The 17,468-nt window shown below is 39.4% G+C and overlaps 1 protein-coding gene across 2 annotated transcripts in view; it reads right to left on the bottom strand.

The window, feature by feature from the left end:
- Positions 1–3,375: 3,375 nt before the first annotated feature.
- LOC137599224 (pre-B-cell leukemia transcription factor 1) overlaps positions 3,376–17,468 on the bottom strand; it is a 63,814-nt gene continuing 49,721 nt past the window's right edge. The window contains exons 5-9 of one of the 2 annotated variants that reach the window (XM_068320024.1): positions 16,246–16,381; positions 12,247–12,406; positions 10,544–10,656; positions 8,462–8,551; positions 3,376–6,224 (exon numbers count right to left, since the gene is read on the bottom strand). In XM_068320024.1, the coding sequence (XP_068176125.1) occupies positions 6,132–6,224; positions 8,462–8,551; positions 10,544–10,656; positions 12,247–12,406; positions 16,246–16,381 (592 nt within the window). In that variant the 3' untranslated portion in view covers positions 3,376–6,131. The remainder of the gene's footprint in view (positions 6,225–8,461; positions 8,552–10,543; positions 10,657–12,246; positions 12,407–16,245; positions 16,382–17,468) is intronic. The other variant, XM_068320023.1, reaches the window with a different exon arrangement.

Here is a 17,468-nt window from a genome sequence, read left to right as displayed (position 1 = left end):
CTGACTTAAATCCATCTTGACAACATAATCAGCATTGCTATCTTATGAAAAGACAGCATTTCCTTCTCAAGCGTCTCACTGCAGTGACCAAATGTGTCAAAAGACTTTATGTCCACAAACGCAGGAAAACATTTAAGAAGATGAAAACACAGACACCAACTCCAAACAAATGAGCTCACAGCTGAAAGAGAACTGACACGAGCCATCTCACTGTTGTTGGTGGACGTGAGTGCCATAATTATTCCGACAGCAGTGGATCTGAATGTCCTTGGTCATCAGTGAAAAACACTTTTTGGAGTCATGTTTTGGAGAGATAACTTTCTCATTTCTCTAAGAAGAGAATCTCCTGGCAAGGCTCTAAAGGTTTTTTTCCCCCCTCTGTAATTGAAAATCATAATTTTATTTTATAATCTTGCTCATTATGGAAGCTTTAGGCAAATATAAAGAAACAGTTAACAGTCTTAAACTCCCACACCCCAAATACTCAAACAAACTGCAGATTGTAATTCAAATATTCCATGGCTGAAACAACTTGAAAGGCTGCGATGACGCACACTGATCTGTGAAATCTTTTCCAAATGTCTGCTTTATGAAAGTTTGGATGAGAGGAATTTATTACAGATCTGTGGGTGGCACAGGCAGAAGGAAACAGAGGCTTTCCAGCAGCACGACTTTGCCAAACTAAACTGCGTCCAAATCTGAAATCTGCAACACATACACACTATCTAATTACATGACTATGGTCCAGCAAATCCCTTTTGTTTGGAGTTCTTCAGTGAGAAAGAGGAGCAGTTTTATCCCACTAATGCAGAGGGTTTCCTTAAAATCAGACCTCTCCATTGAAACGTCCCCTCAGACCTCAGATCGTCTGCATCAGTGGCCTTTCCCTCAGGCATGCCTGTTTGTGTGTGTGTGTGTGTGTGTGTGTGTGTGTGTGTGTGTGTGTGTGTGTGTGTGTGTGTGTGTGAATGTGCATGTCATGCTGGCAGGCGTTGACATAAGGGATACACATTATGCGTTATGCATGAAGCCGGCCTCTTTAGAGCCTTGTTATTGTCATTGATATAATGTGAGCCCTGAGTGCCGCTGCAGCGCTACATGCATTGTGTTCTGGTTGAGAATGATGGATATGAGAGTCTGGCCATGAGAAGACTCACTATCAAACCAGTGAGGTCTAAAAGAAATACTTGTTTCAGCACAAAGCCAGAGTGAGTTATGAAATGACAAACACATTCGTTCTGTTTTTTTTTTTAAACCAATACAGCTGCTGACACCCAGAATTTAAGATTTCAGATGAACTCCAACAGTCGTGATGGAGTAAAGGTTAGCCTGTGAAGGCTTATGGGAAATGGTGTTCATTTGTGGTAGCCAAAAACATTATTAAGCAGCCGATCTCATCAAGACATAATAAGTGAACTATATGGCTACTTTAAGATGTTATTATTTTTTTATTAGCATTGATGCTAATGAGGGTCTGCAGGAGAGACAAGCCAACCTAATTTCTATTGTACATTTCAGTCACAGGACAGGAAAATACAGTAAACGTGACTATCACATAATTTCACAGTAAGGCAAGCTTGTGAGACACATTTTAAATTGGCTTGTGTAGTTTATAATGTGATGATACAAGTGAAGGAGCAATAATCACATATTAAATGTACAATTAAATCGAATTAAAAGAATTAAATGGATAAATTAAAGCAGAATAAGATCTCAACTAAAATGTTTTTTATTGCAGTGCAATAAATGAATGGTTTTAATTTGGTTTTTAATAATCTTAGGTGATAACCAGACGCTGCTTGGTTCCTGTGTTTTTCTGTCTTTCAAATTAATCTGATGCAAAAAAAACATTGTCTTCAAGGTTTTCTTCAGAAGTACAGCCGTGATAAAATTCAAGAATCTGTTACAAGTGTTTCTGAACCAATGAGGTTGAATATAAATGATACTTTTAGTGCTGTTTATGTGATGCCCCGTGTTGTTTATCTGTTTGTGCCTAGTGTATCTCAACAGGTTCCCAGTGGAATTTTGATGACACTTAGTGGACAAACATGCTGAAGGCCAGAAAATAATTCACTGACTTGAAGCAGATCTGTCTGAATAACCAGGATTTGTTTTCTATTTAAAATCAAGAGCTTTGACATACTCTGATGTATTTGAAGATTTTCTTGATTGATCATATTCAGTATCTGGTACTTTGATTATTCTAGGAGTTAAATATGTTATGTACTGCATGTGTAGAGCTTTAAATTTAATGTCTTTTTTAAACTACACTACGTACGTTTACTTGTATTTATTCTATTACTGTGACTTAGGTTGGATTTTTTCGTTTTAACAGAAAGATTAAGTAAAAATTTTCAGTTATATCTCATCATTGCATTTGATAAATAAACAGATCCCAGAAGAGATGCTGTGATGTTTTCTGACTGGTTTATCCACCTGACGTTTAAAATGATCACCGATCGGCGGCGTCCGCTCCAAAACATACCCAGCATGGTCACGGCTTTGATTATGATCCTGTTGATTTGTTAAAGGAATCAGGAGAATTCAAAGGAACACACAATGATTTTACTTAGAATGGGATTTACACCTTTTCACCCATGTAATGAGTGAATCAGACGCACAATGGCTTTTGGTTTGCAGGAGCTCATGAATAAATTAAACATGTCCAGAACTTATGCCTTTCATTCTTCTAACAGTGGTAAAAGAAGCCCTTTGATAGGAACAAGGAGGCTTCTCCATGTAATTACACTTGATCGTGTTTGCATATGTCACTCCCACAGTCGCTGTCACGCTCTGTGAATTTGGATGCTCCTGGGAACCTTTTCCTAATCCACAAGTTAACGTTTCAACCCTCTCCTCCAGCTTTCTTCTCTGTGAGACGGATGAATCGGAGCAGCAGAATCAGACATCCTGTCTGGTTTATCTGGAGGAGAGAGATAAGTGTGGATGCCGCCTCTTTCAAAGGAACGCACATTAACCATGCCCAGGAGGGAGAGCTGGGTTGGGGAGGAGAAGTGAGGTGGGGGGAGGGGGGGTGTTTGTCAGCTGGGAGCGCACAGCTTTCACTCACTTCGAAAACTGTGAAAATGTCCCCTTCACACCTTCGTCAGCTCGGACGAGCTGTGGCGCCGTGCAAGTGGTGATAAAACGCCCCTGTGCTGGAGCATAGTTGGAAGTGAAGCACGAATGTTATCCAGAGGTGTTGGTCTGACAAGTCTACCACGTGTAAACTTGTATCCTCCAGTGATTCCTGACCCTGTTACTGAAGGCCCCAGGAGAAACCACACACACGTTTGAGTGGGAATTCAGCCGCTGTGGAGGAACGACATGACGAAGCTTCGTGGAAAAAAGGAAAAAAAAAAGCAATTTATGCAACAAAAGAATTTATTTATTTGGGATACGCATTGCCAGTACAAATTAAGAGACCATAAAACCTACACCTTCCAGCTATGTCGCGCCACAGAAAACAGGGTTTGAATTGGAATTAAAAAGACAAATCTTCCATTTGATACGTTTTTACATACGCAGAGATCTTAAAAGTTAAAACCTGTCAAGAAAAAGGCTCCACGTTTTCACTCTGAAATCCTTATAAAAAAGAAGTTAACATTCAAAACACTGCAGTACGTTATTTTATTGAAGAACAAAAAGACATGCAACAAATAAAACATTTCATGTTTTACAAATTGTTCATTTTTCTCTTCATGTCTCTTTTCCTTTTATATTCAAAAACTAAAAAGCGTCATTACATGAGGCTTCGATAATATTTGACAGGCAATGTGAAAAGTACAGTTAAGCCTTTTTTTCAGGGATGCAAAAACAATCCTTGTATTTGCCTTGCATGGCCGCTGCTGTCAGTTCAGTTCAATGACCTCAGATGGGACTGAGGCAGGGCCTCCACGCCGCCCGGCCTCCAGACGGGAACACTGAGCAGGGGAGTGGAGGAGACGCTCCGGCGATCACAGCCAGTTTGTCTGCTGTTATTCTGACCTCCACACTCTGAAACATCCATGATTTCATACATGTGTAATAAATACAACACAGTGACAACTGTTAAAAAATACCTGTGGCCCGAAACGATGCCAATAATAACACAAACTTTTCACGTCACCTTCGTTTGAACAGTAGTCAGCTTGGAGGCAGCCATGTTTGGGCGGTGTGAGTACAAAATATCGACTTCAGCTTCTGTTCAACATGATTAGAATTAAAATGGCTACAGTCCAAATTAGAAAATGCAAAAAAAAAAAAAAGCAAAAAAAAAAAAAAAAGATTAAAAGTGTATATCTACACACTGTATATAGAGCATTCTTGGGCTAATTCACATATAATGGTAGCAGTAAAATAAGAAACATAGTGCTGCAAAGCAACATGATATAACACAAAATAGATATTAACATAATAGAGACATAAAATATCAAGAAATAATGTGGATTTGTGTGCCATCAGGGTATTAGTTTCCACTTTGAATTCCAGAAACATTACTGTATTCCAGCTTCTTTGAATACAGAGCACTAGTGCATGATGGGATGCTCACTAGTGCTGCAGATAATAAAAACCACTAGAAGAGGAAAAAGAAACATCAATAAAGCTGATCCCAATGGAAAAAGTCTGCCATTATTTGGTATCAAAGTATGTAAATGCTGATATCTCATGAAGACTACTGTAATCATGTATATATGTTAGACCACATACTATACTGTACATACAATAAATTTAATTTCACATTTAGGATTGTTTGTGACAATGGATGTGGTGTTCTCAGCGCCGTTTTAAGACACACAGGGAATGCACTACTGAAATATTCTCACTAAAGACGGATATTCTCAGTGTGGACGGAGATATATTTTTTGCCTGATCGTGCCACGACTTATCAACACGCAGGGGAATTCTTAATCACGTAAAGAAGAAATCTGAGCTCAGAATGTCCCAGTATATCCTCAGGATTACGACACAAATATAATTCCATAGATGAAATGTGAATTTTGAGAAAAGACATGCAATGTGTTAACAACATGGTACCATAAAATTCAGAATTACAATTTCTGTTTTGGTTACCAGCAGTATTTGGCTATATTGACCTCACTGTTACACATTGACGATGTCTGATCACGTACTCTTTCTTTTCTCCATATATGACCACTGCAGTTAAATGTTCAAACTTCCTCTTTTCTCTTCTCCTCGACATTTACTGATGTTACCCTTTCACTTCAATCATTAGGTGCTATTGTGCTTTAATACATATTGACGCGCCATAATTGCTGCAAATGTTGTCATCGATTTAGGGTTTCTGGGCAGTTTTTCTTTGACAGTTGTGGATGCAGCCAACATGCATGACAGAACTTCAGCTCCCTCTGTAAGCTGCACACATTTTGTTAATTGCTTGTGTAAAAAACGTGAATCCTTTGCATTACTGAACTGCATGAGAGCAGAAAATTTACAACTCTAGCAATAAAATAGAAAATACGACCTTGTCAACTGCAGAAGTTCTGAACACGAATTATATAATGAAACCTCAAAATGTGCATTTTACCAGAGGAGTATGAATGGACTTACAACATAATAAATGTGAATGAAATATGTAAGGACATATCATTAAAATGTTTACTTTAACTTTATCAAAATTCACCTTCAGGGTTGAACTTTGGCACTAGAGACAAACAAAATGTGTCAATGCATTAATAAAGACTGATGTAATGACAGGGCACGGTGCGGTGGGCAGTCTAATTCCAATCAATTGTAAGCATTTGTAAAACTGAAGCATCTGAAATGTTTTGTCTGTTGTTGTTTTGAATAGAGGTAGTGTGAAAGAGTTTCACTTTACAGATGTGGGCCTTTATGTTGCTAACATTGTGCCTACTGTGGGAATATGATAGAAATACAAAGAAGCAAACATGGACATCAAGTGGAAACTGTACAAAGTGTAAAGTGAGGATATGAGTCCCCTATGGCTGCTAATGCTGCTGCTGTGGTCCACATAGGAAGAGAGAAATACGTGTCCATAATGGTGAAAAGTCCCACACATCAGAAAGTCACATCCAGTCCCAATAAGTGTTGATGTTTTGGATGAGATGGCTAAATGGTGGTGGAAGGGGAAGCTGAAAAGCAGAGGATGGGTGAGTCAGAAGGGGGGAGGATCAGTTGGAGGTATCAGAGTGGACGCTTCCGGGTCCTTCTGTGGGTGAAGTCACTGATGAGGGGGTTGGAGCATCCTGCCAGCCACCGTTTGCCTGAGAAGAACGAGGGGAGAAAAGGCTTGTTACGTTCATCTTTATCACTCCAAGGAGCTGCGTCAAACACATCGAGGTACGACCAGTGGAATACACATGCATTTTATTTTGAAATAATGTCTGCTCCTGTCATTTACAATAAAGTAATGCATGTAAATTGTGTCTTAAGCACTAATTATTCTGATGATCCACTAAGAACTGCAGAGGGTAGAAACAAACCTCAGAGCATTCAGGATAGTTAAAGTAAATTTAAAGCCATCAGAAAGACAGGGAATGGTCGTAGACAGCCCTTCATGTTAAAAACTGTTATTTAGAGAAGTAGTGTGGAGGTCAGGCTGTTGAATGGTGCAGACATGCAGCTACGACTGCAATCATCCACAGCATCCCTTATCAGTCATTATCCATTCAGTGTGTCGGATGAGATGCTTCCTCCAACCCTCTCATCATTTGTTCCACTCCTCATTCATAAAATCTGTCTTCACATGTCTGGAAAATTGTTTTCTGAGGATATGGTACTGGGCTGCAGTTCAACGCTGTCGTCAAATGTTTTTTTATATGTTTCAAAAAGCTATCGGCAGATTTTCATGAAAATCTTTGGAAGGATGAACATTGAGCATGGAGGAGTCGATCCTGGTTTGGATTCAGTCTTATTTCTGTAGGTGACTATAAAAAGATCAAGCATATTTTTTGAATATTTAGGAATGTCTATGATGAACTTTTTTTGAATTTCACAATTGTTTCTCTTTTTAGAGTGAAATTAAAAAAATCAACAATAAAAGAACACACACACACACACACGCACACAAACACGTACACATACATTTAATTTTAAATGATTATTATTATTATTATTTCACATAACAGTAAAATTGATGACAAGTCTCTGAGGAATCCGTCTAAAAATGATTTCCTGACTGCTTGGAGAATGATGACTGAGGTATTGGAAGCATACCTTCTTAGAGAACCTTGTTATTCAGATATGTATTCAGTTTTAAAAACAACTACAAAAAAATTTAAAAAAATATAGCACCTCTATGGTTTATAGAATTATCAAATTGTTCAAAAAACACGACTACAGTAGTTAGAAAAATGTAGAAAACAAAACTGAGGACGAGTGAAGAGCCAGAATCCTCTCTCTCTCTAGCTTTAGCTACATAAATCACAAGTAAACAGGCTGGCAGACAGACATCCTGCTCTTACATTATGCATTACAGAGCTTCTTTACTGGGTATAAAAGTGCATAACACAGCATATTGTGGCAGTGTAAGATGTGGTAGAGCAAGCAGGCGTCCAAGGAGAACCGTATCTGTGAGGTCAAAGTACTGAGAAGAACAGGGCCAGAATACGTTAGTGGCAGCTCTGCTTTAACACTGCTGGCGGCGGGATGCCTTCAGAGCAGCCAGAAAGCTCGTTTGAATACACATACATGTTTTTAGAGTGGGAGACATTTCATCTGATTATCATATGGTCACTGAGGCACAACGACGGCAGCAGAGGAACGCAGCCGCGGACGTGGCCGTCCTCGTCCTCTCGGCGCGGCTCGCTGTCAGGGCCATTAGTGCGGCGGGAACATGATCTGAGCAATGCGCTTGGATTGCTGTCCCAAGTCCACACTCTGCTCTCCTTGTGTCTGTCTTATCGATTTTCCCCTTTGCGACACGGCTTGTCGCTGCGAATTTCCCTACTGTTTGCAGCTGCCAGCGAACGAACCCCTCGACCCTCCCCCCACCACCAGCGCCCCCATCTACACCCAAAGTCTGCCACAAAATTAAACCACAATGATGAGAACACACCCCCCTGTGGCACATTACAAGTTATATCCAGTGGCGTGAGGTTATATTTTTAGAAGGATAGTGCTGTTGCTTCCTAGGGGGCTTTAATGGGTGCTTCTACACCCCCCCACCCCCCAGCTGCTAATCACAGGTCAGGTGGTCTGAGGGATTTGAAGTCCAGCGCAGAAGGTGTCACCTGTTTGCGCACTTTGCTCTCGGCTGACTGTGTGTGGTTGCAGGTGCTACGCCAGACCTGATCAAACATGACAGCCTCAGACGGCTCTGCAAGTGTGTGTCCCGGCCCTCGCTGCCGTACGCTATGCAGCGCGCTGCCCGTGGCACGGGGTGTACAGAAGCAATCAACTAGGTGACCATGGAGCAAAGACAATTCCTACTAAGTGGCATTCTGAGCCCTGTGGCTTAGAAATAATTGGTAGGGAGACAGAGAAAAAAAAGAATCCTTACACTGATGCCCTGCGGACTGTACATCTGGTTGGCTGTGAGTCCTTCACTGTATCCGCCTGTCTGACTGATAACATGGCGAAGGGTATCCACCTGAAACATTCAGAAGCAACAAACAAAGCAAGGTCAGAGCAAACACGAGAGCGGCACAAGAGAAATGGGGGGTGGGGTGGGGGGGGCAAGACGACAAGACAGAGAAAGATGAAGAGGGGGAGAGGGAGAAAGAGGGAGAGAGAGAGAACACTGCTGCAAGTACATCCTTGGAGAAAAACATATCCTATCAAACCAAAAAAGAAAATTTAGGATCAACAACTTTGGCTTGGTGCAGTAAAGACTTTTCACAAGAACACATTGAGATGAAGCGTCGTCCCTCGCTACTATGAAGAAACTTTATTCCGGAGCCACTACAAGCCTGTGTGGTCATTATTCATTCATTATTCATTTTGACTTGTCAACACAGGAGTCACACATTTAGAAAATAGCATTAAATTGGTGGCTTAAAATATGCCCACGACTCAAAGAGATAACATGACACCAAATAAGACTAACTACTACTATTACCAAGTGTTTTGTTCATTGTGGTTACCTCTGGCAGCATCTATAGCCTACCCACATTTAGCTAAGTCAGCCATGATACTAGTAGCCTTGCAGCTCAATGGGGCTCAGCTCAACCTTTTTTGGTTATGATCTTTGTTGTATTTTCATTTGGTAAAGATGACAGGAGAGAAATGAATATTGATGGTTAAACATTGTTTGAGTTTGGACAGTATGAACCAAATGATAAGAGAGCTTGTTTAAATCTCCCTCCTAGATTACCAGGTTTTCAGTAGAAAACACTTCCTTCAAGTCTTACAACCTGCTCAAGCAGGCATATATAATGTTTCTGTAATGGTAGTTGTGACTTTTAAAAAAACTGAATTTAATATTTTAATGGACTTTATTTCTGGGTTAAGGTTCAAGTAAAGACTAACTGGCACAGGCATCTAAACACATGGCTGAGCCATGATAGAAATTAGTCTGCGATAGAGCCATGGTGTAATGGATAGCGAGCTGGGCAACACAGGTAGATACAAATTGAAGCCCACAAGCAAATGGAAGCGTGTAGCCTCCATCTCCCAGCCTAACCTATGGCAGGCAATTAGACTCCCTCCTTGAAATGTACAGTGAGGAGTTACAAAACAGGACAGGCCTGAATAACTACAGTAATAACTTGCTTATTCGTGCTTCCGGAAGTGTGCTGCGTTCCCAGACTCACGGAACGCAGCACACCTCTGTGTATTAAAGAAACACTTATCTTTAGTTCTCGCAGGGATTACTGTATTTAGCATGATAACATCTGCAGGCACAATAGAGTAGTAACTTGAGATGTGAGTTTAATCCGTTCCGTGACTGAACTCGTAAGTCAAACATTTCTCCATTTAAAATAACTAGTCATTTTAATCCATTCCAGCCTTGTAGAAAAAGTCCAAATTCCAATAAATTATGAAACAAATACATATTTTTTATCAACCAATAGACATGCAGACTTTACCTATGTATAATTAATTTTATATAAGTTACGCAAACAATGATTAAGTATGAAAAAGAAATACAAAAGTCACAAGAACACACAAGCTATTTCTTTACTGTGTGAAAGAGAAAGAGATCCGGTCTCAGCTGATGTTGTATCCATCCCCCAACACGTGGGAAACAATGAGATCCGGTCTCAGCTGATGTTGTATCCATCCGCCAACTAGCGATGGGGTCGGATTTTGCTTGTATGTCAAACAAAAATTTGGACAGAGCGAGGGCTCGTAACACAAATAACGTGCGTGTCGAGCAGCTTGTATCTCAAGGCACTACTGTACATCGGTGTCGCTATAAAAAATGTTGTTTGTCCCCGATGTGTTGATAACAGGTAGTTTTCTTAACCTAAAGGTTCAAGCTCTATTCTTTTGATAATAACGTGATAATTCAAGGCAATTTACAGTCAGGACTTCTACTACTACTCAACTATAATATTTATTACTGATAAATGATACACCTGTGCGTGGCAAGTCAAAATATCTGCCCCTGTATTATCTGCTGCACTGCTCACGGCCCTACCTGTGACTGCACGTTGGCTCCCACCTGAGCCCCCTGGTACGAGTCCCCATTGAGAGACTGCACGCTCATGAACAAGTCCCCGGAGTTTGACATGTTAAAAGAACCAGCAGAACCTGAAAGGAGAGAGGGAGCAGTCGAATCACAGACAGACAGAGAGCAAGCAGGCTAAGCAAGCTGGCCGGTCCAGGCAGCACCCTGGAGGAGCACCATGCAGGGGTTAGCTAATGGCGAGAAACGTTCTGTTAGGTGAAGAGAACACAGAGGAGACTATAATAGACACGGGAGTCTAACACAAGATGTGTCAGCACCAGATAGAATATTTAGCCACCAAAGTACGAAAGTGTTTGCATTCTAACAAGATCACTTATAACTAATCAAGGAAATAACTTTCTTGCCTGAGATTAAATCATAAAGATAATTTCATGTCAGAATCTCTATAAGTGTTAAATGTTAAAAGTTCTAAAACTAGACCCAGCAGAAGCTGTTAGCGCTATCAAACTATTAAATATCAATATGCACCTTCAAATGAAAAATGTGTGATTTAGGAATTATTTGGTGCATACTTATTATAGTAGGATACAAACTTAAATAGTTTAGCTATGGAGTATTTTAAGTACATCTATCCATCCGTCCATCTTATTGTATATGCAGATGTAATCTACAGCCGCTTATCTGCCTTGTGGATTACGGCTCTGCTGGAACCAACACACACACTCACTCGCATACCTGCTGTCAATTTGGCGTAAGACAATTCACCTAAGCTGCATGTTTTTGGAGGTGGGAGGAAATCGGAAAACCCGGAAAGAACCCACGCAAACACGGGAAGAACAGAGAAAATCCGCACAGAAAGGAATCGAATCTGGAAGCTTCTTGCCTGTGAGGCAACAGTGCTACCCATTGGACCACCATGATGCCATCTTATGTACATATATTTTTAAAACCAATTTTAGGGAATTAAGCCAGTTGTGTCCATCTGTTTCTTTTAACTTACTTATTCCATGCTTGGCTAAACATTTGTAGCTGTAACTACTGGTACAATGACATGGATTTCTAAAAATAAAAGATTAGATTTTGAAAGGATAAGGCAGGTGTTATTCTATTAATGATATTTATCATGATATTCTTATTATTTAGCATCCAGTGTTATGGTATGGACTCATTCACATGTTTCTGGATGAGAGTGAAAGCTCTTACAGATCAGAGGAATAAGACATGCCAGTAAATATATGTTAGCAAAACCAATTATTTGTTGGTTTAGCCTTTTGTGTCATTTACTGGAAAAAGGAAAGACATCACAAGACTTATCCTTTGAATGTCAGTACAGCAGAATACGATGAAATACAGAGTTAAATAGTTATACATGGAAAATATGGTTAATTGAGATGAAGACAAAAGGACAGTAAACATAGGGGACTTGGCATGGGGCTCAGGTTGGCTAATCTCTGACATAGCCTTGCTTTAATGGCATTTGTATTTGTCAAGGGGAAGAGTTTGACCTACTCAATAAATTATTGGTGCATTACCAGGCATTAGACACATCCCTTGTACAGGAATGGTTAGTCCTAACTTTTTCATTCCTAACAACACTTGCACCAGCATTATAATAGCCTCCAGCTGATAGACTAAAATAGTTACTTGTAGTAATGCACAGAGAGGAGGTACATGACTAATAGCTGAGCAGAGCCAGGGACTTCCTGTCTCACCTGCAGAGTTTGGAGTTGAGGGTGAATTTGCTTGGCTTCCATGTGAGGATGCATTAGCCGCATTCACGGCAGTTCTCGCAGCGTACATGTTGGCTTCTTCTTGGAACTTACCAATGTTTTTCTTGTATCTGATTCTTTTATTCCCAAACCAGTTGGAAACCTGAGCAGACAAAAAGGAGAATATATTTTAGTTCTATGAAATCCAGCCAGAGAGTGCCTCTCCATATAAGAGAACCCAGGGTAGTCTTTAGCTTGCATGGCCTTAATGGCACGTTCAGCACTGCAGAAAGCTTCTGCCAGAGGTAGGGGCTACATAGACTGGTGCTGTGAATCTGCATTAGTGCCAGAGTGGAATGATTGCCAATAACGGTCTCATTATGTCACCATGACTGCAGCTATCATCAGAACTCACGCAAGCACCAATCAGTCAACATCCGCTAACACCCATTACTGCTAATGGACTCCCAGATGAAGCCAGGAGGGTAATCCCAGCGCTAATGATAAACAACATTAAAATGAAAACCTAATCAATCCTGCAAAGTTTTCAATACAAAGAGTAGGTAAACATTCTCCTTTATTATGTCTAAGAAACGGAAGCTCTACAAATCATTCAGACGCCGAGCAGCTAAGCCCTGATGCATCCTCGAATCACTTGGTAGAAATTAATGAAATCGATTGTGAAAACAATCCATTCCCAAATGATGGATTCAAAACACAGCCTGCTGTTTACCTTGGTGTTGTCAATGCTTTCCTTATTATCAATTCTCACAGAATTGAAACATGTTGAGCGATAGAATACAAAAGTGAAAAAAACCCCAAAACAAGATCCCTTCATATGGTTTATGCTTGTCAGCAGCAAGACAACAAACATCTTTTAAGAGTCGGCAAATTATTGCAAGACTCATTGCAAATCATCATCGCACTGTACGTACATCAAAAAACTGCAGGCTAATTTTCAAAAGCAATGGTGCAAGGGGAATTGCCATCTTACACTGTGGTGAAGCATTATTCTAACACTAAATTAAACTGCCTTTAGTTTATAAATCTGTGTTTGGTTTTGTCATGTTTTCTGACTTTTTATTGAAAAAACAGTAATTTAATGAAATTAACTTATTACATTTTATTAGTGTAGTGTTTAACAGTTCAAATTTGAACTAATGCCAGTTCAAGAACAAGACTTTCAAGTATCAGTACTCAACTGTAGTAGTTTTCACTTCTGACTTGTACGAAAAATGTTATTTTGATTGTAAAATGGAAAATTGTCAAAGGTGTTTGCAAAGGTTGTCAAAGTAAGAAGTCTTTTTAAGAGGTCTGATTAGCAACTTTTACGTTGCACATATTGGTCGACCTGGACAACTAGCTTAAGATGAAGAAAGAATGTTGGCCTAAATTAATGATATAAACTGTCAAAACTAACATTATCTATAGTAGAGGATTTGTAACACATCGTAGTGTGGATGAACTTGTTACCTCTTATTTTATTTTTAAAGTTTGTCTTACATGTCGGATTCAACTGTCCATGAATGAGCACAGCACTGGCTGCAGACATTCTAATATTAGCTTTAGTACAGGTGGTATATAGGTAGACATATTAATGTTACCTTTAACACTGGTTGCAGACAGAAATGTTAGCTGTACTGCTGGATGCAGAATTGTGAACATTAGCTGCAGAGCTGTCTGCAGATCTGCTAACCTCAACTGACAACTACAGGTAGTCCTGAACATACAAACATTCGACTTATGAACAATGTCGTTGTCTCTGTGAGCATCTCGGAGCATCAGGCTTCGTACCTTGAATACTTTACTGTTTGTCATGGATGATAAAGAAAAGGCTAGTGAAGATAGAGGTAGCAGTGACCATTTCTCTGATGACAACTCTGAGTCTAACTGACAATCAATCCCTCCTTTACAGCAGCGGTCCCCAACCACTGGGTCGCGTCCCGGTACCGGGCCGGGGGACATTAGGTACCCGACGACACAGAACGTTTGGAATTTTCTTTTCTTTTTTTTATTGATTATCAGTCTAAAGATGTTTTATTTTGAAAAGTGACTTCTGTGTGGAATGATACACAGACGAATGCACATGTCACTTGACAATTCTCGGTTACGTGACGGGTTACCAGCTATTACCCCAAAACTTAAGCCCACAAGCTAGCAAAAGTGAGTGTTCTGCCTGTTCTGGATTAAAATAAAATCAGAATATCCTGAAATTGCCTAAAACGCATTGAAAACCCTGCTGTCTATCTTTTTGAAGCTGAATTATCTGCAGTGACCACCAGCAAAACCAAACTACGGAGTAGACCGGACGTCCAGAACACACTTGGGGTGTCATTGTCTCCCATTACCCCAAGATGGGACCGACCCGTTTCAGAGAAACAAGATCAGGGCTCCCACTAATTCTCATTATTATAATTATTTGATTGACTTGTTCACCCTGTTATATAGGAATGATCAGTATTTCTCTTATGTTGAATGCACTGATTGTAAGTTGCTATATTTCAAAATAAACCTCATCAGAGCAGTCACTTGGATAAAGTTTTTTCTTTTAATAAAAAAATTATTATTTTTTATTAAAAAGGATTTTCATTCTAAAATAAATAACTTAGTTTACCAAGATGTTGATTATTAATTTATGAACAAAGGGTTGTTTATTGTCTTTTGATGTTTGCATTTGACATCAGACCACTGCATTGATTTATTATTAGACCACAGCTGTCTTGGCTTCATTAATAATTATTGAGTAAATGAAGGCCGGTTCATGAAAATATTGTCTTGGATGAAACCAGTCCGTGGCACAAAAAAAAAAAAAGGTTGGAGAGCGCTGCTCTAAAGGTAACTCACATGCTACCTGCTACAGTACCGTACAGTGGGTCGGTTAACTGTAACTGTTTCTGGTCAGTCTTTCGTATTTAGAGTAGTAACGAAATTTAATAAATAATGAAAAATTCAGCTTATGAACAACCTCTCAGAATAATTGTGGAGGTATGTAGAGGGTTTTTTCCCCGTGTTTTTTTACTGCCTGTGGGTCTGAGAGGATTGTAATTTCATCTGTGCTGTATGTTGTACATATAGGGTACATTAAACAATAAAATTCACTATGACTGTATTGCTAATGTTATTGGCGACTGTTGGTTTGAGGCTATCAACAGGGCACATTCCTACACTTTTAAATATATTTAGTGTTTTGACCTCAGGATAGATGTGTTCTCCTCTACAGGTCATAGAACTAGTGTTGACTGCACTGAGCTTTAAGAAATGTATCCACACTTCATAAAGAGAGAAGAGGGACTTCTCCTTTTCTCTGTAACCTAAATGACTCTCACTCAGATGTGCCAAAAGATGGAACTAATCAATTACACATGAATTGATTTCCAGTAGCACTGATTTAATTTCGTCAGTAACCTTAAAAGTACTGATTGGTACCCAAATACTTCAGCAACTCTTTACAGAGTGATTAGACTACAGATTGTATTTTTTATTAATTTTTTTATTTTATATATTTTATTGATCCCTGAATGACAATTACTAGCACACTCTAGGTCACACTGTCAGTTTGCGTAATGCATTGTGTCCATATTACCAATTTACTTTTGTTTTATTGGTGTGTTCTAATAAAAATAACTTCACTATATGAAGTGTTATGACAGTAAGGCTGTCTTTAGCTTGCAGCACTTCAATAGAAACAGTCATTGGTCAAAAATATCTTTGTCTGGTTTGAATTACAAGACAAAACATTATGACATGGCATATTTATTCTTTGAGTCCTTTGTTTTTTGAATGAAAGACACAGCTAAAAGATTAGAGGAGCTGTCTGCACTCATAACAGTCACAGAACTTATTAGGTTAGATAGATACAGGCAGATATACTTTATTTATACCAAACTGGGAAATTTAGGTTACTTGCCAAGATCACAGCTGCTTCAGATTAGAATTCATGTTTGTCTCACTTCTCTACGTGCAGTAGTCCTACAGGTGGCGTGGTGTGAGCTGACATTGTACCTGGGCAACTGTGATGGCACACTTCTTTGCCAGCTCCTCTTTGGCCTCCTCACTGGGGTAGGGGTTACTGAGGTGTGAATAGAAATACTCATTCAGGATCTCTGTTGCCTGCTTGTTGAAGTTCCGTCTTTTCCGTCTGCAAAAAAGAGTGCCAAAAGTTAAAACAAAAGTAAAAACCAAATTTTCTGAAACAACTGAGTCCAAAAAGAGTCAAAAAATTCAGAGATGTTGAAAAAAGAATGATTTTTGGGCTTCAAGATAGACAGACAAATGGAAAAAACCCACCAGAAGTGTTTATAATTATTGTAATAATTGACGTAAATTTCTTTTTACTCTGATTTTGTAACTGATACAAACACTGCATTCAAATATAAGCTTATATCCAGTATTTCATGATTACAGGATCAGCATCTTGTAAAAAATGAGATCAAGATTGTACCTATCTATATACAAACTACTCATTCCATTGGTCCGGAGGGAAGGAAGGAAGGAAGGAAGGAAGGCAGGCAGGGAGGAGGGAGGGAGGGAGGGAGGAAACAAGGAAGGAAGGAAGGAAGGAAGGAAGGAAGGAAGGAAGGAAGGAAGGAAGAAATTTAGACATTTAAGAGACCTTTCCAAACACTTAATGTTCAGTTTCTGAACAACTGAGTGATATTCTATTTTTAACAACTTATCTTGGTCATATCTGGGTCTTCACATGACCTGGTTTCTGTCAGTCCCCCTGTTTTTGCTTTGGAGGAACATTGCTTGCTTTATGAAAACCTCTGCCACTAACTTTCCATTTAGCTTTGGGGCCCAAAATCACTTCACTGCAGCTTCGTTTATGAGCAACTGAAAAGGGATTTAGCAGCAGCAATAAAAGCAAAGAGGGCTATTATGATCTGCTTAAAATTCACTATTAGTTGTGGACAAGCCAACATTTATAGTCATTGAATGAACACTGAAAACAGGGACAGGGCTAATAATATTATTTGTCAAATGGAACACACTAGGAGCAATGAAGTGAGTCAGAAATACATTTTCATTAATGATGAAAACACAAAATTACTGAAATGATGGGGCTGAATAACCAGCCAGGCAACTGCAAAGACTAATATAGCTCAGAAGAATGCAACATTTTTCTTGCTCTGATTATTAGCTCCAAAACTAACAATAATTAACAATTTAGATCATTTGTGAACAGACTTTGGACAAAGGACTTGTATTGACCCTGGTAGCTCTTT

Source organism: Antennarius striatus, chromosome 7, assembly GCF_040054535.1.
Source record: "Antennarius striatus isolate MH-2024 chromosome 7, ASM4005453v1, whole genome shotgun sequence".
Lineage (NCBI taxonomy): Eukaryota > Metazoa > Chordata > Actinopteri > Lophiiformes > Antennariidae > Antennarius > Antennarius striatus.
Note: the sequence above shows the minus strand (reverse complement) of the source record. Positions and strands in the feature narration are given on the sequence as shown.